Consider the following 21824-nt stretch of genomic DNA (forward strand, 5'->3'; position numbering starts at 1 on the left):
TGCACGCTCACGTCAGAGCAGACAGTTTAATCCATTCCTTACACTTTTGCTCCAGTTCTAGAGACATATTATTATTATACACATAAAGAAAAACACCATCCCCCTCCTCTTAATATTCAGAGTATCGCTCTTATTAGTGGATTGAATCACTACTGTTAAAGTGATTAAAATCAAACGTAATGTTCATACGAGGGTACAGTTTAAAGAGCCTTTTAAAAAAAAATCTGAAAAAAAACAATAATCTATGACACTTTAAATCAACTGTATGCATATTTATTTACATCACATTCATATTACAGTTAGTCATAATTACACCAATGACGCTGTAATATACAAAAAGTGCCGCTGCAATTCCAGTTCAGAATCAGTCAACTTTTTCCAGACGTTCAGTTCTAGTTGCACACAACAAAAAGACACAAAAACAACACCGTTAACATGATTCCCCTATAAAATATACATCTTAAATACCCCGGAGGTGCTGAAATCTCCTCAAAAACATTCAAAGAGGTCAATTCAACACAATTCAGGAAAACATATATACACCTCCAGCCTCCGTTTAAACGTTAAAGACGTCCTAATAAAACCAGAAGAGCCACAGAGCTTCATCAGTCAGACCTGACCCACAAATGTAATTCAAGTACGATAACAGGCTTCTGCTTACACAGCTCCGAGTCAGCAGGAAGAAAGGAAGTCATGAATAAAACCCCTCTCAAACAGGAGCAACAAGTGACATTAAAAAAACTCCAGATTATGTATATTGCACACCTAATAATTTAAATAAACGAGTCGTCACTGACAAGTGATTATGAATGAATGGACTTTTTTTTTCCCCAGCAGTGAAAACCATATAATAAACACATTGTTCATAACCGATTTAAATATGACCTATACAGCTGACCTGTGTTCAGGTCATTTATGTGGAAGAATAAAAGGGTAACAACAACAACATAGATGGTAAATATTTATACAAAAAGCTTTTAACAAAACCACCAGATCTGAGTGACAGCCGAGTTGTGACAAAAGAGATAAAATACATAAATCCAGAGACTTTATTAAACGTCCTTCTCTCAGTCCGAGGTGGCCGTCTGACGTTGATCAGCTTGTGTCCCCGCGGCGCTCAGAGCAGGTCGGGCAGTATGAGGCCGGGGGGTTTGGGCTCCACGCAGTTAATCCAGAAATTGGCACAGCTGGCGTGGTACTGGTGGCCCCCGTACAGCAGCTTGAAGTTGTCCGTCTCCGAGTTGAACGCCTGTCGAGGTGAAAGGGCGGGTGTCACACTCCTGAATCACAGAGACAATTAAACCGATCTGCGCACACGGGAGGAATAGATGTGGAAGATGTAGACAAGGAGTGAGACAATTTATTACGCCGCTACGCTGCGCTTCTACGTTATCGCCACTCGTTGAGCCTGCTACTGAACCGAGAACCGAGAACCTGTAAGCAACGTTCCATTTGTCTCAAATGTCTGGAAATATTCCATGCATGGTCAACGTACATCTTCAACATGTCTAGGACGTTGGTAGGAGGTTTAAACCGCACCCATTGTTTCATTGAGGGTGAGGTTGCAGGTCTTTCCGTCCTGGTCCATGTTGTGCACCAGCAGATATGAAGTAATGCATTAAATTAGCGACACACAAATACACGTTTTCGGCCGAACCTGTTGCTTCATAATACGATTTGCTTTAGTGACTGAAAGCGTATTATTCAAACTGATCTAAATACACTGTAGCTGGCGGTCTGATCCCCAATTGAGTTCTGTGTCTGTGCAATCAGGAGAAGCTAATGTGTGTGTGTGTGTGTGCGTGTGCGTGATGTGCGATTTAACAGTTTGCATCCGTGGCGAAACACTGGGAGCTGAAGCCGGGGAGAGAGGGATGAGTCATGTGCAGTGAATCACAGCCTCCCACGCAGAAGGAAGAGTGGAAGACGCACGCAGAAAGCAACGACTGCATACGAATACGGCGCCACGGCTCGCCATCCAGTCAAACACATGCTAAATGAAAGGCTGACCCACCGCGATGCCACCTCCGTTCACCGCGGAGCCTTCCCCTCTCAAAGCTGCAGTTTTACACGCTCAGACTTCACCTGTACGGGAAGCGAGTGTGGGCCGATTTAGTATCCTTTAACCGGACAGAGGGGGACTATTAGGCCTTTAGACAGGCAGCCACTTGTAACTCTGCTCTGAACATAAACGAGAGTATTCGTGCTTTAAAGCTGGAGCTGGTCAGATAAAAACTACAACTCTTGTAGTTCAGCTGACCTTTGCATGTAAAGGTTAAGGATTCAGACTGAGCCACTACCAGGTTAGATATTATTTTAAAAAACAACCCTCAGTCTACAGTCAGGCTTTCTATAACTTCTACTCTACAATAGTAACAAAATAAATGAGGCATAATTACCCTTAACCTCCAGTCAGTGTCTTTAATCAATGCCTGTAAGCACAAGAGCAGTCAGCATGTTCATGCAAAGCCCAGAGCAAAGTGTGCACAGAGAGAGCAAACATTCAGATCAGCTGTATCACCAGAGAAGAGCTCCCGTTTCCCCGTTTGGTTGTGAGTGAAAACATGAAAGAATCAACGTTTTTATCCCTCAGGGCTCCTACACGTTTTCTCAAAATCTCAAAATTCAAGAGATTTGGCCTCGATTGATCTCTATTATTGATACATTAATCGGCTCACAGCAGCAGATCAGATCGGTCTATCTCAGACTGCACTGATTCACTTGTAGAGCCGCGTACGACACTGCTGTATGTGCAAGACTTCAGTCTGGTTTTCTGTTGAAAAGATGCTCATCAAATGACATTTTTCTGCTTCTGAGCTTCTTAACTATAAATCAATTTGACTTTTTCCATTAAATCCTTGTGTTTCGGGAACCGCTGCACATCTATTGCTTGCTTGGTTGCCGTTTCTCTATTTCCCCCGAACATAAATTCCACTTTTACAGCATCTTGTTTCCGTTTAGAAATGGTGCATTTCTTCAGATTACAACGAAAGAAATCACGTTTGGTAGTTCAAATCATAAACTAGCAAGTCATTCCAGCTGGGTTTAAATAGCTGACGTTACTGTCGGAGGTCAGGCTCGGTATTACCTAAGGAATTTATTTAACTGTGTAGGAACCTTGCTAACCCGAGGCGCAATTCAGCAAGCCGTGACAGAGATGGGCCACCCAACAACAAAAAAACAACAGATTTACGAATTCAAATTTTGAGGATGGGAACATTTGCAGAAAAAGCTGACAAAGCGTGGATCCAAACTTCTGTTAGTACTGCTGTCATACCTCCTCGAGTAAAAAGCTACGCCGAGTAATCAATCCAGATCCTCTGGGCACTTCACAAACCTGCGTTAATAGAAATAGCCAGATATGCTAAATTATTCAGCTTAAAATCCTTTCCAGTGCTGCGCCCTGTAATTGCTCAAATTAACATTTATCATTTAGGAGATGCGCTGGAGCATCATTAGCTGAAAAGATTCACTTATGATGAAACATAACTGCTGCAGCCTGTGAGTGACAAACTGAGATGGGATGAAGCTGCTGCCAGTTGCCCATCCCCGACACTCCAACAGCGCCAAGGTGAGACTGAAACCCTTACTGAATTAAAAAAAAAAAAAAAAAGATTTTTGGGTCAATTTGTATCAACAAATGGGATTCAAATTTCCCAGAAGCTTTTGAAAGATTCAAATCCACGTCAAGAATTAAGCGGGAGCAATCAAGCTCTTCTGCCGTCACATTACTTTGACGCAACATCAACATCTCCTCCCTTCAGCACCTTGGCTGAAAAACAAATCAGCAGCTCGTCACTAAAGGACAATGCAACAATCAGTGGCGTCTGCTGTAGCCAGAGCTGTGCTTCCACTTCATTAGACTCTAAGGGGATGCTATTCTTCACTCGGCTTTTATTCGTACTTACCAGCGTGGCTCTGCCAAAAAAAACAAAAATGCAATTAAAAGATGGGTTATTAATCTCATGCTAGTGGCACAGAGACAAAATAAAACCGCATCAATTTCAGCCTGCTAATATGCACATGAGAGTGAGAGGTGTGTGAGACAGAGTGTGTGTGTGTGTGTGTGTGTGTGCGCGCACGGTCTAATTGTCAGTTGTACTCTCTGCTTATGACTAATGTGTAAGCCACATCTGCTTGCATCCTAGATGCCTCTCCGTCAGCCATATCTGGCCCATCCATCTGTTTCAGCAGAGGGAACGCAAGAAACAATCTGCGGCGCCATCCTGCCCTCGAAAAAAACCTGCAGGGTCCAAGAACACCATCAACGGCCCGCGTCGATGAAAAGCAAAGCCACCGTAGGCAAGGCGGTAAGACGCACACGCGGACCTTTTTGCACACGGCGCCCCATTCAGAGATCCAACACTTATCAGAAACGCCGACGGTCGTTAGCTGCGGGTGGCGAGATGAGCGGTCGCCTCGTGTTCGGAGGCGACAGAGTAGAAAATGAAACCCGTCCCAAGACAAAGTGACCAGATTTGTGACCTCGAAGAGCCGATCCCAGAGTGCAAAGAGCCACCCCTGAGGTGTCAAAGTGACGACTCTCCTCTCTCACTTACTTGAAGAGCGTACATTGTCATCACATTATATTATTATTTTGAGTCATCCTTCAGTACAAAAGCTGGACCGCCCTTCTTCGAACGGCGATCGTCCAATCACAGCTTAGCGAGGAGACGCGTCCGGCCTGTCGAGCATTGGATTTCTGCACATGGGTCTCCAGGAAGAGACGCCCAGCAGTAAAATAATCTTTTTTTTTTTCAAAAACACAAGAGCAAAAGTGTAACGAAAGCAGTAAACAGTGCGTTCTTCTCCCTGCTTACAGTGAAGTTAGTAACCTAGAGTTCATTCAAAAGTCAAGGCTCTTATAAATAACGGACTGCATCATTGTGTGGGGTTACAGGTTACATTAAAACGACGCTTTCAGTGATGAGGCTAATGTTAGCTCTTGACTGCTATTTATTACACTCAAGCAACTCCAGTTATCTGAGATGGTGTCACAGATTCGTTCGTCTTCACGCTGAAAGCCTTTTCTCTTCTGTGACGTTAAAAGTACACAGTACAAACAAGCTAAGCTAAGAGTAGAACTAAATCTCTGCACTGGACATATATATATAAATATATATATATGTATATATGTATATATATATATATATATATATATATATATATATATATATATATGTATATGTATATATATATATATGTATATATATATATATATATATATGTATATATATATATATATATATATATGTATATATATATATATATATATATATATATATATATATATATATATATATGTATATATTTAAAAAAAAATGTTTTTACATGGATCATCAGCTGGAGACAACAGTGAGTCTACATTACAAACTGCATCATGTGAGAAACAGAAAGCTCGACAGGCAACTGATTTTGAAAAGGTTGATTTTGGCTGAGATCTAGTCTGTTACTAGACTGTTTGCTTGGAGGAGAGGAGCAGTGGAGAGAAGTGAATCCTGTCACTCTGGCCCCCCCCCCCCCCGTAAGAGGAGAATAGCCCCCCCCCCCCCCCCGCCAAGGCCCCCAGTGGGAAAGAGTGGAATGAGATTTAGTTGACAGTCGAATGTCTCCTACTCGTTTAAACAGACGTCCAATAGAGCGTTCTTCTTTGTTCTGTAAAACGTTTCAAAGTCAAACAAATGTCAGTTGTTGAGCACAACAATATTTTTGTAAAACAAGTATCCACTAATGGTTATTGTGTGTGTGTGTGTGTGTGTGTGTGTGTGTGTGCGCACAAACCTTGCTGCGTGAGTCGACGTTGAGCAGACACACCCCGCAGGCCAACTCCTTGGCATTCTTAATGCCGTGCCTCAAAATACAGGAGGAGAAATCGAGGGAGCTTTCATCAGGCTACACACACACACACACACACACACACACACACACACACACACAAAACAAAAAAAACCAAAACACACACAAACTAATTTTACTTCGTGCCGCAGGGCAAAATGTAGTCATTTCTATTCTTATAATAACAGCGAGAACAAGTCTGCTCACAGTAAACATCTCCGAGCATCATCGCCTTCCTCTAAAGACTCAAACAAAACCAGCATAAACCTCTTCTGTCATGAAATAACAGCAAAGCCCCCCCCCCACCCCCCCCACGGTTCAATTAAACATCCGTTCCATTTTGTTTTTCTCTCTCCCTCCTCGAGATACTACGTTTTATCTTCTGCAGTGTGAAAAACAATATTGCAACTCTGCTGGCTCTGTGATTGAGGACGGTCCTCCTCCTCCTCCTCCTCCTCCTCCTCCTCCTCCTCCTCCTCCTCCTCCTCCTCTGTGTTTCTGCTTTACAGACGGCAGCAGACAGCTGTCTGAATAAACACATTCATACCGTCCTCGTCATCTCGTTCGAACACCGGCCTGCCAAAAGGCTCAAGCTACGTTCATTGAATTAATTTCTTTTTTTTTTTTTTGCTAATGGAACAAAAATATTGGATACGTTACCATTTCATTAAGTGTTCCCAGTGCTCTATGATCACGTGTACCTGCACTTGAAGAGTTTAAATATGTCTGGCTGATAATTAAAAAGGCACTAAAAGCCTCTTCAGCATCTGTGCTTTGGGTGCGTTACTGTGGAACTGTCCTGCGCTCTGGAATATTTCTACGTTTCGCGCATCTTACAGCAAGCTTGGCCAGCGACATGAAGCCCATGAGGTTGTTCCACACGCGGCTGATGTCCTTCAGCAGCTGCTGCAGCTTCTCGGAGCACACGGCTGTCGCTTTGACGCCCAGCTCCACGCGCCTGGTGACGCGATACACTTCCACCACGCCTGTCGGAGAGAATACACAAGCGCACGTGTCACGAAAAACCTGTTTTGTTGCTCTTTTTTTTTTGTGTTGTTTTTCCGTTTTCGGGGAGGCACACTGTGTTCAGTCCCTCGCAACTCATTAAAAAAAAGCAGAGAAGCACAGTGAGGGAACAGGACGTCGTCGGAGATAAGCCATCACACCAGACCTCCTTTTAATCTCATCCTCTCCGTCCTTCAGAGGCTGCAAGGCCACACACAAGGTTCTTTAACAGCCTCTTGTTCACACTATACGTGTGTGTGTGTGTGTGTGTGTGTGTGTGTGTGTGTGTGTGTGTGTGTGTGTGTGTGTGACTTGCGAGTCCTCACCCAGCAGGTACTCCATGCCCTGAGCAGACTGGATGACCTCGGTGCAGACAGAGGAGCTGCTGATGCTGTTCAGGATGTTGTTGGCTTTGGTGATGACCTTAATGTGGGAGGACAGAAGCCAGCATTATCATACTGATTACATATATACATTTTAATCACTTTAATTATATGGCTTCAACACGTTTTGTAGCGACTAGTTTTGGACCGATAAACACCATCGCGATGAGGAGTTTATTGTTACAGATGGTAAAGCCCACTGAGGCAAATATGTAATTTGTGATGAATAAAATCAAATTTAAATTAATAAATATTCTCGCGTGCGGTAGTTTATTTTCTAAGTTGTGTTTCCCTCTGACACACAGTCGCATATTACGGTGTGCAGAGACATTTTACAAGGACTCATTAAAACTGGTTTGAATTCAAATCATAAAAGGTGTGTTTGTAGGGGGAGAGGAAATTATTTGTCCCAAAACTTAGGTGATAAGAAAAATGTCCTCAGGTTGAAAAACGTTTCAGCAACTCATGGTTATCTTAATTATTGCTCATATTTGTTTAGTCACTCTCACAATGAAAAAATGGCCACGGGACAAAGCCAGACGTAGGACGCAAACAAATACAAACCTCCAAAGCACTCTCCAGACACCTCTGCCACTCGTAGGCGTAACGCTCGCTCTCCTGCAGCAACGGAGCACAACATTATCTCAAGTGAACACAAAGGCAAAAAGAGAGGAACGTGTGTGTGTTCTGTAGCCTTTCACAGGCCAGAGTATTGTGCTGAAATCTGGTGGCTGGTAACGGTTAACGCCGGGGACCTCCTCACCTCCACCTCCCCAGTCAGGTCCTTGTACTTGTCCCTGATAACGGGCAGGGCGGGCTTCTCGCTCAGGGTGTTGGATCGGTCCCTGAAGGGCTGCTCCGGAGCCGGAGACGGGGGAGAACGCCCAATCTCCTTGTCGCCCAAACTGTGACTGCGTTTGTGGGAGCCTGAGACAAAGCGAGAACCGCAAACTTTGTTTTGTTGTTCTTTTTTTTTTTTTCTCCACACAGCACAGCAACCTATGGAGATGACTCATTTTGAGGTACGTTGCGTTTGCAATCGTTGTTGCAGCTAGTTCCTCCTGGACAAGGACAGCATGAGTAAATACTTAATTTACGACAAACAATAATTACGTACAAAACAGAGGCACAAATATGCAGCTATGAATTATTCATAGGGACTCACAGGCAAATCCTGGCAGCATACCACAACAAACATAGGCTATTCCAGTGGGGCTGGCGCGTGTGTGTGTGTGTGTGTGTGTGTGTGTGTGTGTGTGTGTGTGTGTGTGTCCAGACACAGGTAATCTATTCTCCTCCCTCCCCCCCTCCAACTTCTCCACCACCCACAGAGACATGCGTCATCCTCCCCACAACCCAGAAGCTCCCCCAAGATCAGATTCCCGTTCCACTGGGCGCAGAGAAAGGGTCTCTTTCTCACACAAATTAAATCCAGCACCGGGGAGATAAATCTATCGGGCAAATGGGCTTTTATCACGGTGCAGGAAAAGCTGATGAATTATTCCTGGAACATGACACCCGCAAACAGCGGCTAAAAAAAAGAAAAAAAAAGAAAAAGAAAAAGAAAAAAATGAACAGCCTCTCAGTGGATACGGTTAATTTGTGCTCATGGATTTGTTGGCCTCTGCTAATCCATCTCAGCAGTCACTGCCACGAGAGCAGAGCCGTCATCTCAACACTGCCATCTAATGTCGGACAGCCGTACTGCAGATGTGATGGGCTGAACGTGTGGTGCTGGGGCTGGGAGACGAGGGTTGAGAAGAGTGTCGTTGCGCCATTTTACGGGCTTAAGGGTTTGGAGTTGGCCAACAGAGACACAGTCGTAATTAAAAACATGTAGCGTTTGGTCAAAATGTAAAAGTGAACATCACTGTATAGAACTGAAACTAATTAACTATAACAGAACCACATAAACAATTGTTTTAAATGTGCGTCTTTCTGATTTAAGGCTGCAAGTGATGACTGTTTTCGTTAACTAACAATGAACAAATGTTCATTATGTACAGCGTAAATGAATGATGAAGGTACTTTCTACGTCTGTCACACACAGCAGGTTCAAAATGATGATGGTGACTTACCTTGAACAGACAAGTCAAATGTCGCCAGTTCGTTCTTGATCATCTCCTCGCTGGACTTGACGTTGGTCTGAGCGCTGGCTTTGAGGAAGTCAGACTTGCCAAACTTAGGCTTGTCCGCCTGGAATGCTCCAAACTCATCAGAGGCCTCACTTTGGTTGCCCTCGGAGCCGCCCTCCGCGGTGGCGGCCGGCGAGTCGGACTTCTCGGAGACGGTGCTCGCGAAGTCCCCGAAGTCGTCCTCGTCCTCGTCGCCGCCGCCGCCGCCGTCCCGGTCCCCGGGGCCAAACTCGGCGAAGGCTTCGAACTTGTCATCTGCGGATGAGCCGTCCTCGGTGGGAAAGGAGGTCGGGACCTTCGCTACGGAGCCGCTCGTGACGTTTTCTGCGCTGCCAAAGGTCAGCTCCTTTTTCTGTGCCGCCGCTAAAGACGGACGGGGAGCTCCCTCAAAGCCCTGCGGCTTTCTGACCTCACCGGGCAGACACTCCTCGCGGTCTGACCAGTCGTAGCTGGACAGGGTGCTGAGGGCCGATGTCCCGAAGGGGTCAAATTTCATGTCGTCTCCTTCTGCAATGACAACACAGACATACCGGTGGTTCCTAGGAATAGCATAGACGCTGTCATGATAGGAGGGAGATTAATGAGCCTGGATGAGGGACTGAGATTTCTGTTGGATTATCGCCGTCTCTTATGGAAGGTTCAAAGCGTTACGTTTCCTCACTTACCTCTAGTGGTGTCGAGCCCTAAGACCGTTTCTGTTGTATTTAGCCAGGTTGTGATACATCAGTCTGACATTTCTGCCTTCACCCCAATGACATGTTTTTTTTTGGTGGTGCTCACAAGATTGAAAATTACACTAAAAAAAAACCCAACATCATCGTGGGTTAAATCGGATAATCCACACCTCACTGTGTTTTCATTTGAGCAACTTTCAATCAAAGAAATAATCCCTATGAAAACAGTCCTCTGTGCATTATTCATAATAATTCATTTACTTCTGTTGAATCTTTGAAATGTCATTGTTCAATCCTGTAAGCAGCACTAATTCATGTCCATTCACCTCCACTGTTCTGGGACAATCTCAAAGATATCTCAAAACATGTGCAGATAAAAGCTAAACTGCACCACCACCACCACCACTACTACAGGTTGTCTTGTTATTTGGGAGAAGTGACCCTCTGACTCTACTGGCATGTTGTGTAGCATCACCTGTGACTGCATAGTCAACAGTGTCGAGAATGAGATGTGTTGTAAAAAGGGAACACTCCCCATATTCTGCCCTTAAAAGATGTGGGGGGGAAAAAAAACAACAAATTGTGCAATACACAGGCAATCACGTACGCCGTACCTCTGCATATTTACAATGCTTTTCATCGTGATGCTTGTGCCTGACTAGCTGTGGCTGTAACAGTAACACATCGTCTCGTCCACATTTTTTAAAATTCTGTTTCATAAATTACCTCGAACAAAATGTTTTGATGTTTGAGCTGAATTATGTTCAAAAGAATAAAGTTACTGCTGTCATTTTACTTAAAAACAATGAATACTAACACTGCCTCTTTTATATATATATATATATATATATATATATATATATATATATATATATATATATATATATATATATATATATATATATATATATATATATATATATATATATATATATATATATATATTATATATATGTATAAGGACAATTCTCCTTACACTGGCTACCACTGCCAGCTCTCCTGACATGAATCACAGCTGATCTCTTTACACTGCACTAAATGGAACCTGAAGGATTCGGTCTCAAGGCTCGAACGACATCAATAAAAGATCTTTCCTGTCACTACATCTGCTCTGTTTCATTGTGTTGTTCTTCAACAACAACGGACACACCGTGCACACATTTGTCACAACACTTGAGGATTCACGTCTCTCTCTCTCTCTCTCTGACACACACACACACACACACACACACACACACACACACACACACACACACACACACACACACATTGACCTTGTTGAACGCTTCCTGTTTTGCATGACAGAACCCCTCAGACACAAAAAAAGCAATTTGTGAAATTGACAAGGACCTAGTGCTGTAAGCCTCGTGTCATTAGATCACTTTGCGGCTTCTCGAGGAGTGAAAGGAGAAAATAAGACGGTACGCATTTCAGCAATACCAACAGTAATATTTATTACGACAACATGAGTAGAGAGAAAGAGAGAAAGAAAGAGAGAGAGAAAGAGAGAGAGGTCACAAAGTACTGTGAAAGCGGTCTATCATTACAAGAGGTTTGTCAAACTAACACTTGTAAAATATTAGATTTCAGTCATTTAGAATACAAGAGGCATGCAGAGTCAGGAGAGAAAAAAAAAAGGTAGAAAACAAACAGAGAAGGTAAAACAAAGAGAATCCGAGGATATTAGAAGCAGGAACCAGAGTGAGAAGGCACATTCACAGACTAGAATCAGTAATTCTGGGGGGGCAGGGGGGTGACAAACTGTGTTTTACCATTAGGGTGTAAAGCAACAGGTGTTTCGGAAAAGATACGAGTACAGAACACTTGCGAAGCCAAGTTGAAAAGATAATCCAAAGAACAAGCTCGAGGCAGGAAGCATTAACCCTTTGAGGACCTGAGGGGGGGGGGGGGGGGGGGGGGGGGGGGGGGGTTGTTTGGAAAGGCTGTGAACAAACTGCATTTTAAAAAAGGAGCAGTGAGGACTTAAAAGCCACAATTTAAGAGGCTGCCATTTATACATTTACAATTATGAAATAAGATTTTAGTCCTGGTGTTTATTCTAATGACTTCAGAGGAGGTCATCACAATGTCTGCATTGACCTCCTCATCTGCATGTAAAGTGATCTTGTTCAAGCACTCAAAGGGTTACAGAAAACAAAGAGGGTCATTCTTACACCTGACATCCCAGAGGGGGTTTCCATTACATCCAATCACAGATGCAGAGACAGATTTAAAGAGACAGTATCCTTTTTCTCTCGCTACAGTGATTGGTTGTTGAAGCAGGCTAATGTGCACGAACTCGTACGATCCCCCGAAGTAATAGCACATCAGTACTTGAGATAACAATGTTAAGTTTGGAATGTTGACCTAAAATATTTGAATCTTACTAAATACTGTAGGCTACATTTAATTTACATAGTTTGCAAATCACACCAAGATCAAGGAGTCTTTCATAATAAGAGCTCATAGTGCCGTAGTAAAAATACACTATTAAATCTGTATGTGTACATTTGTTTCCTTCGATTAAAAACAACTTGCAATACTGTTACGCATGAAATGATATCTTGTATTATGTTCTTGTCAATTTCACAAATTGAAAATACAGGCATACTGCAGCAAAAAGCAAGGCAGGAAGGGTAATACTAACGGCATCGTGTTCTCAGAGAGCCAGACCAGAGAGCCACACATGATAATTCATGCTGCAATATCACACGGTAACAAAACAAAACAAAACAAAGAAACAAATAAAATGAGATTCCTGAAAAAGGAACCCTCACAAGAGAAATACTGTCTCTTTAAGATCACGTACATGTCCAGAAGCCCAGCGCAAAGCACGGTGAGGCGCTCGCACCGCTCGGCCTGCTACACTTTAAACAACGGATTAGTCCCAAAGCTCGGATAAATAAGGATGAAAGCCTGGGAAAGTGTAAAAGCTTCGTAGGAATGTATCCACTATAAACTGGGCCCTGTTATCAGGAGGAGCCTCACTGTTCCTTGGACTCTTTGTCTGAAAGCATCGTCTAACTCTGTCAGTACGGAGCGGCCCGTTTCATTTCAACCACTGTACAGGAAGTCAAATAAGGCAATGGGGACGTTTGTAGTTATGGGTTCTTCTGATCGGGAAGATCGGAATCATCGATTCGTTGGGTGACATGATATGAGATACATGTTGTTTAAGTGATGATTAACTGATAAAAGTTTAGAATGCAAAAAGTTGAATGCGTGAGTAAAAAAAAAAAAAGACAAAAAGTGTCAATGTTGTTGGGTGAATACTTTGTCTACTCTCTCTCTCTCTCTCTCTCTCTCTCTCTCTCTCTCTCTCTCTCTCTCAACCCCCAGAAAAGGGTTCAATAAAAAGGTGAAAACATATAAAACCATGTTTACATGCCGTCCTGGGATTACATTAAAAATGTAATGTTTCTGTGAAACATGAGCCGTGGCATGGAAGGTGATCTGCTCGATGAATAAATGATGAGCATTGGAGAGGGAAGGAGAGGGAACGCTGACGTGAACCTTACCCGATTAGAACCGAAACTGGGTTGATTTCCTTTTAATCAAACTGCATGTACGTATGTCTGTCTGTCTGTCTGTCTGTCTGTCCGTCCGTGGTTCTCGGAGACGCTGCACTAGTTTTATGTAAACTTTGATCCCCTTTCACAGACGTGAGGTAAGGGGAGAAAAAGCAGAAGCGATATTCTTGAATCATCTCATAATTACGAGGGCAATTTCATCCAAAAATAATACTGCATGGTAGGTCTGAAATACTGCAGAGTAATACAATAGCTGATGTACTTCTAAAGACGCAAAAAACAACATGCACTCGCACTCAAATAACTGGCCCAAAAAAATTGTTTGCCATCCAGCGATGATGCACTTAACATCTCAGCTGCTTCTGTGGCACAGTGCTGTATATATATATATATATATATATATATATATATATATATATATATATATATATATATATATAAAAATATATAAATATCTTGTTTCCTGTTTCTTATTTAAAAGGAGCTGTATTTAACATTCTGAACATTAGCATAGCATCAAACAGCTGTTTGCTATGTAAAGACATAGTGGAGGAATGTCTACCCGAGCAGAGAATGAAGTCGCTCTCTCTCTCTGCATGCGTTGTTATCCGAGCTTCTCTGGGCTCTGTTGACACACCGGGACGGCTGGACGTGCTTTCAATGCATGTTAGTGCGCGTGAGCGTGTCCCACTGGTTAACTCGTGGCCACTGCTCTGCACGGCGTTCACAGCCGATTGCGCCGTCCCGACCAACTGCAGCGTCACCCACCCTCCGGTTCCCCCTCAGGTAAACACCGTCAGCTCGGTCAGCACTTTTGCCGTAGTTTGCACTGTTAGTGCGGTTAGTACTGTAAGCTATGGAGCCACGGACCCGCTGCGTACAGGTGGAGAGCCGTTGGAAGGCCACCGAAATGCTCCCAATCTCGGATCTTGCACATTTAAAGGAAACATTCTATGGATTTTAAGGAATCTATGTTCAATAAACAAGACGACTGTCACCGTAACAATCTCCTGTACTCGTCTGTATTCAAGTCACCCACTGCGTTAGCGTTGCACGACACACGACACACGTCAACAGCGCACTCGTAAAGTTCGTCCTGCGGAGACTAAAGGTACACTGAAGGGAAGCTGCAGCGTGGACACAACGCATCGGGAGATTATCCGCGTCACACAGACAAGCAGCCGGGGACCTCGTCTCTGAACTATGACTGCAAACACATCAGAACCAGGCATCCACCTTTTGTAAATAAATAAGAAATGTGGGCCAGGAACTTTCTGTCACTACAACAATAATATATGCATGGAGGGACTGGAGGGAGGAGAAAGGAATATGGAAATAAAAAGAAAGGGGGAACTAAGGATTCAAGTACATAAATAAATAAATAATAAATAAATAAATAAGATGAATGATGAAATGTAGAATGAAAGATACGATGCGTCTAATCTGATATGTTACTCATGTAGTGTTACGTCTGTCTTCAGTATTTGAGCATATTCAATTAGGACGTCGTTACTTGCCCTTTGACCCCTGTTTGGCGCTCACACGTGGGCACTGAGGAGAAGAGGCCACTGCTGGCCTTGGAATTAAAACTGTGTGTGACTGGATGGGGCCTCACCAGAGCAATCGCACTAGTTCCTCACCTGTAGCGGGGGGCTGGTGGGCCGAGAGGCCGGGCAAATCCAGAGAGCTGTCCGACATCACATGTTTCAGGTCTCCGCCCATGTCCGAGAGCTTCATGTCCAGCTGCACTGAGAGTGCGTCTTCGGAGTCGTCCTTTCCGACGCTGCTCCCCCCGATGGACGGGAGGTCGAGGGACTTGACGGAGGCGGAGTCCTCTTTGGCCTGTTTGAAAGCGGCCACCTTGTCCACCAGCGTCTTTTCCGAAGCCCCAAGCGCTGTGCAGAACTTTGAGGACTGAAAGTCGGCGAAGTCGTCGGTGTCGCTCTTGAGCGAAGAGAAGGAGCCGCCGCCGCTCTCCTTGGCGTCGTCGTAGGCCAGGCCTCCCTCCAGAGACAGCTGTTTGAATACGTCGTACTTGTCTGAGCCCTGCTGGGGTCGCTGCTGAGTGGAGGTCTCCCCTTGGACACCCACGCTGCTGCTCTCGCCTTTAGGCTCCCCGCCTGAGCTGCCAAACGCCATGAAATCTGCAAAGTCGTCCTGAGGCGCTGCCACAGCTCCCCCCGCTGCGGAAGCCTGAGCAGCGTCAGAGGATGAGCCAAAGAGGGTGAAATCCCCAAAATCATCTGCACCTCCCCCTGGAGGTTTGGCTCCACCTGGTAAGAGCACTAGAGGGGGGGGCACAGACACCGAGGGGAACGTGCTGGGTTTTGTCTCAGTGGGGGCAGGAGCAGAGGGAGCTATAGAAGAGAAAAGGTCCAGGTCGGCCATGTTGAGAGGATTTTTGGGCTGAGAAAGAGACACTGCCGGCTGTTGCTGCTGCTGCTGCTGTGGTAGATGCTGAAGAGACTGAGAGGTTGGGAAAGCAGAGGGGAATGAAGGTTGAAAGATCTTGGCCTGGTCTGAAGGGTCTAATGGAGAGACGCTGTCTGCGGTTTTAAAGTCTGTGAAGCCATCATCAGCGCTGACGGACTTGAAATCTGCAAATCCTTCCCCTGCGAATTAAAAGACAACAATTTAAGATCATTAAAAAAAATATTTATCGTGGCAGAGAGACAAAATGGAACGCTTACAGCCGCGGCCGCCGCGATTCTGTTGTATTATAATCCTACAAGAAAAAGGAAGCGGGAAGTTATTAGTTACGGCTCCGAGGCTTTGTGAACGTTGGCGGCAAACGGCACACATCACTGCACACGAAAGCTACGTCATCCAGACACATCCGCACTACCATGCAATGGAGCTGTTCACCCTGCAGAAGTAACGTCCATCTTAACAAGTAATATCGTCTCCTTACGTCTGATAATCCCTCAAGTGCAAATGAAAAGTAGGGACGCACCGAAAGAACCTTTTCAGTCCCGATACCGACATCGTTATCTGGGCTTTGGGCGTCGGCCGATACCAGTGTTTTATTCAGTGTGGGACGACGTCCGACGAGGTGTTCATCATCAGGAATTAATGGACTACCAGAGGAGGCCAGAAACGTCCGACGCACCGTGAAAAGTCCATTCATTCCTGACAATGGACACCTTGAATGGGATAATCTTGTTTACGCAACGGGTCAAAAGGCCATGAGTTTGTATTTTCATACGTTTTTGCAACCATTGCAAATTCAAGACTTTTTTTTCCACAAAGACATTCACTTCATTTCCCCGGTAACCCCGAGGGATGGCCAATACCCGGAACAATCATGACCATCCCATAAGGTTCTGATGCAATGGAAACGTTGTTCACAGCTCCAGTGAATAGAGCAGACGGGAGATGTTTCTAGTCCGCTCAGCTCATAGAGCCCTTTGGATCAACGAGACATGAGAGAGGCCGTGTGTTCTGCCGGCCGCGGCCTGAAGAAGCGAGTTGAATAGCGAATGGGATGCAGAGTGAAGCTCACTTACACGTGGCAGTAAATTTAAAGGGGCAGCGTAACCATCTTCTAGCAGCTTGTCCGTTACAGTCGCCACGGATTTTGGTTGGGAAAACGCACGACTGTATAAATGAATGGTGCTAATAATTTTTCTCTTCGCCAAATGACCATAGCATAAGCAGTAAAATTCCCGTCACGGTGTCCATAATCAGGAATTAATGGACTTCGCAGAGACGACTGCCGCCTGCGCAGGCTTTACCTCTTACTGAACAGATACCCTGCAGTCTATCACAATCCAGTAATCACTCAAACCGCGGTACAATAAGCCGTATGCTTCTTTAGAAGTGATCATTTCACGGCCACTTCATGTTCTTTCCTGTTTGAGGCAATAACAGGCTTGACTTAAACATGGCTTTCCTAACGTCTTCATAATTAACAGGAACTACAATGTGAGTGTAAATCTCTTACGGCAACAAATCAAAAGTTACACAGGAATTCAAATTGCAGTATATAATGTGTATAGTATATAAACATAGATTGTCACCGAGATACAATCCAGCTATGTGAGTCAGTACCGGCCCGATATCGGTGCGTCCCTAATTAAAGTTGCACTTTGGCTAGTTTTGGGTATTCTAGCAAGTTCTGTAACTTTTGAGACGGAGATGTCAAAATGGTTTGGAGAAGATAGATTTGACTTTAAAATCTAGGAAACCACCATTAGTACTGGTTTGGTAGATGAATATCCTGGGCGGCAAATACAACAACAACATGTATTAATTACATATTGTTTTGTTTTTATACTTTATAATAAAGTGAACAGAATGCTTGATGAGATATGTGAGCAAGTGTTCAATACAAATAAAGATATTCTACTTGCTCATGTTGAATAAGAACATTTTATTCCTATTAGATTTTAGGCAGTTGCAACTGCCTTAAGTAGGTTGTTTTACTATTTGGTTGACAAAACATAAAAAATGTAATTGAAACTAAAAACTGCTTGTTAAGATGGGCATTGTCTGCAATGACAAAGCTCCATATATGCTATAAAAAGAGCAGCAGCAGAAACAGAACAGAACCTTTTTGTCTCAAATCTTTTGAAACAAGCCGCTGGTATAAAAAAAAACCTCAAAGAGGAAAAAGTCAGAATGCATTCTTGAGTTTCAGGGCTTGTTAATCCACTGCTGTATAATATATGCGTGGATGGAAACAGAGAATCTGTTCACACCGCTGGTGTGCGGTGGAAGAGACATAACTAATGGGCTCATTAAGGAGATGGAGCCTGACAATGTCAAGGAAAGGTCACCGCAAAAGCATGACTTACTGGAGTTGTAAGAGCTGTCCCCATCGGAAACTGTTCTAATGAAACGGGGATGGGGAAACACTGGAATCAACACTAAAGACTTGCAAAACGAGACATAGTGTAAAGAATGGCATTAAAATACGGCATTGTAGCGCCCCAACAACTGTACCCAAGTCATGATACAATGTTTAATTAGGAAGGGTTTCACGCTAGGGACCATATCTGAGCCCAACAGGTCCTCAAAAAAAAAAAGGATTTATTGTCAGGAGTACCAGGAAATGTATTTTTGAAATAACAGATGGATTTGCTAATGTGTGTGTTTTAGAAACAGACGGAGGCTTGAATGTGTGTCTGAGTTTCTTACCGACTGGTTTCTTGTCAGCAGGTTGCTCAAGCTGTCTGAATACACTGTATTTGTCCCCGATATCTGGATCAGAACAAATAAAGAAGAACGGGTAAAGTATGAACAGAAAAAAATACCACACATTTAACAGGTAGGCAGGTGTTGACTTAATGCAGTTTAATCTGGCAGCCGGTACTCTGAAGTGTGTTTAAGGACTTCTTAAGATTCTAAGAAGTTCAAACGATTTCCAGGAAACTGAAGGTGCCCTGATTGGAAATAATCAGGGCTCATCTTCAACCCATGTGAGAGACGAGACATTCTCTGTGTTGAAGATCATATTTCTTTCCCTCCCTAATCTACTCCATCTCAGATTCCCCCGACTGGAGCGTTTCACGGAGAGAGCAGCCGGCGACTGGTAACACACCGTGTGAACTAGAGAAGGTACCTGAGGCGGCGGGCGTAGGCTCCGCCGGCTGCTCCACGGACAGCTGCTTGAAAACGGCGTACTTATCGGAGGCCGTGACGGAGGCGGACGAAGAACCCGACACTGGAGTCAGCATGGCAGACGCACTGCAGGGACACGATGGTTACAGTCAGACATCGGGATGAGCGAGGGTCGACAGAGCAGTTTAATCCCCATAAGCTGATTAAACATTTACCGTCGGCTGTAAAGTGTGGTGAGAGAGTGTGTGTTTTTTTTTTTTTTAAAAAGTGTTCTTATTCTATGTGGAACTAACCATTATGGTGGTGATGATGATGAACACTGAGGGCAGTTTTATCTGTAACTGAGGTTTATCCATGCAAACACTGACTCATGCAAAAAGACTAAATCACACATAACAAGAGCGCTACCTTCACTACTGGGAGTGTCTGCTAGTTTTAATTGGAGTCTGTCTAATTACCACTGCAGTCTGTCAGTGTTTGCCATTATGCTGTTTGGATTTTAAGAAATATATGTTTGACTAATTAAACATCTGTGGGTTTTTTATTTTTTTTTAACTTGGGCACAGCTTACTGGGCCTCTCTGCAGTTCTGTTGCTGCCAGCTGACATGCATGCACAATTGCATGATGGACCCAAGCGCTCATGTTAATTAACGTGCATTCCATAATGAAATTAAACATTAACGTATTTGTCTGCATGATGACTATTTGTGTTATGTTCTGATGCCTCTGTGACATACAGGAAAAAAAACAACAACGCTGTACATGTATTAAAAACCTTGCTTTGCATCGAGAGTGTAGCTGATTGGATGACATCACTGGACATCATTAAGCTCACTTTCCAGCAGATATTTAGTTTCCTCAAAGCCCTTTTTCTCGGCAACACATGTGACAGCAAGCTATGCCTGCCAGTTGAGACCGGCAAACCAACACGAGCTTCTCAGCTTCTCATTAATTAGACAACAATATCAGGCTGTGGGGAATTCTTCTTACGTTGCAGAAACAGTCAGAAGTGTATGTTTTTAGGGGAGGAATTATAAAAACGCCTATGCTACTGAGATGTGAGATACTTAAAGCTCTGCTATCTCTTTGTCTTTTAACGGATAATTGCTTTTCAGCTTCCTCTCGCCGTGAAAAGACGGTCTCTCAAAATGAGCTCGGAAAGTAATATAAAGAAATGAGCCGATCTGCTGTGTCCATTGAAATTAATTCATTAAGAGATGACCCAAACTCATTGCTATTCTAGGGAGGTTATTACAAGATAATAAAGACACAGTGCCTGACTGTATGGTTTCCAGGATAAACGATTGAAGACACAAATATTATGCAGAACAGCTCAGCTATAAATAACCAACGAGGGCTGAATATTAGACCCTCATCACTACAGACACTGAAGTAGTGAGATGTAAGAAATGACGAGGAACACTGAAGAAATAGATTCATTGTAATGTAAACTCAGCATTAGGATCATACAACTTTGACCAAGACATTGCTAATTAAGTGAGCTAGAAGGAAATACCTTTTTTGGTGCTGCGATGCGAGGGTTGGGGGGAAACCCCCACCTGAATCCCCCTGGAACTCAGAGAAGGACTGGTCTCCGGCTCCCGCCTTTGGAGCCTCCTGGAAATCCTGGAAGTCATCGTCGTCGGCTTTGGGCCCCTGAGCCGACAACGCGTCAGTGAGTATGACGTGAATTATGATCGACTGATGGATAATGCAGAACTTAAAAAGGCACGGTCTTGTTACCTGTGCCGGAGGGAAACTGGCGATGAAGTTAGCGTTGGTGGGTGCTTGAGCCTGCGTTGCGGTAGTCATGCCCATCACCGGTGGTGCTGATGTGGCCATGGCCATGGAAACCGGGGGCTTGGTCATCATGGGCTGCTGGTGCTGGGGCATGACGGAGGCCATGGCCATAGCCAGGGCCGGCAGGTTGGGCACGGGTGGAGAAGGGAACTGGCTGAGAATTTCCACATTCATTGCTGGGAGGCCACTCTGAAAACAAAGGACACGGATCTTCAAGGAACTGACTAGGGAAGCTACTGCGAAAACAAATGGATGTTCTGACAAAAAAACACAATGTAAGCACATTTAAGAAGCCCTACTGGAGATATAAAGCATGCACCACAATCGCATTTTCTCAGGCATACCGGAAAACACCACATCTGATGACCCAGAGGCCTTAATGCTCCCTCAGATACTGGAAACAAAACAATACAGACTCAGTAACCGCTTCAAGTCAAGCTCCGGACTAATCTAACTGGAATACTATGAACATAAAGAACTGTACTTTGTGTTCGCTCACACACATAAAGAGTAAAAGTCATGGATCGCCTCATCAAATTGGAGGCGGGCTTAAGCCTTTTACAGGACACTGACCTACACAACAATAAACAAAAGACGCGTGTCCATTCTCCAAACTCTTACTCAAATGCCAAACTGTAAAGCAGAAGGACCAGCTGGATTCTCTACCGAATTCCTTAAATGGCAGAACCTGAACCCGCTTTTCCTGATTATTGTCTCAGGAATAAAAAGGTCAATTCCACCCTCAGAGGAACACACTGCAATAAAGGTTTTATCAGAACCTGAGAAGGACCGACTCTTACCTCTAGTTACAGCCCCACATCATTGTTCAATACCGACAGAAAAAGTGGTTTTCAAGGCATTCCAGTTAGAAACAATAGTTCCTTCTTTAATCTACAGCG

The 21824-nt window shown here is 44.1% G+C and overlaps 1 protein-coding gene across 8 annotated transcripts in view; it reads right to left on the minus strand.

Annotated features, from left to right (window-relative positions):
* Nucleotides 1–257: 257 nt before the first annotated feature.
* The window catches only part of synrg (synergin, gamma), a 32513-nt gene continuing 10946 nt past the window's right edge, over nucleotides 258–21824 (minus strand). For 6 of the 8 annotated variants that reach the window (XM_068715532.1, XM_068715524.1, XM_068715518.1 and 3 more), the window contains 13 exons: nucleotides 20869–21114; nucleotides 20642–20781; nucleotides 19126–19250; nucleotides 18702–18764; nucleotides 15203–16174; nucleotides 9302–9865; nucleotides 7987–8150; nucleotides 7788–7841; nucleotides 7167–7263; nucleotides 6673–6821; nucleotides 5782–5892; nucleotides 5617–5655; nucleotides 258–1249 (listed from right to left, as the gene is read on the minus strand). In XM_068715532.1, the coding sequence (XP_068571633.1) occupies nucleotides 1118–1249; nucleotides 5617–5655; nucleotides 5782–5892; nucleotides 6673–6821; nucleotides 7167–7263; nucleotides 7788–7841; nucleotides 7987–8150; nucleotides 9302–9865; nucleotides 15203–16174; nucleotides 18702–18764; nucleotides 19126–19250; nucleotides 20642–20781; nucleotides 20869–21114 (2856 nt within the window). In that variant the 3' untranslated portion in view covers nucleotides 258–1117. The remainder of the gene's footprint in view (nucleotides 1250–5616; nucleotides 5656–5781; nucleotides 5893–6672; nucleotides 6822–7166; nucleotides 7264–7787; nucleotides 7842–7986; nucleotides 8151–9301; nucleotides 9866–15202; nucleotides 16175–18701; nucleotides 18765–19125; nucleotides 19251–20641; nucleotides 20782–20868; nucleotides 21115–21824) is intronic. The other 2 variants (XM_068715542.1, XM_068715502.1) reach the window with 1 other exon arrangement.

The sequence above is a fragment of the Cebidichthys violaceus genome, unplaced genomic scaffold, assembly GCF_023349555.1.
Source record: "Cebidichthys violaceus isolate CVI_PGR_0920_01 unplaced genomic scaffold, fCebVio1.0.p SCAF_1, whole genome shotgun sequence".
In the NCBI taxonomy this organism is placed as follows: domain Eukaryota; kingdom Metazoa; phylum Chordata; class Actinopteri; order Perciformes; family Stichaeidae; genus Cebidichthys; species Cebidichthys violaceus.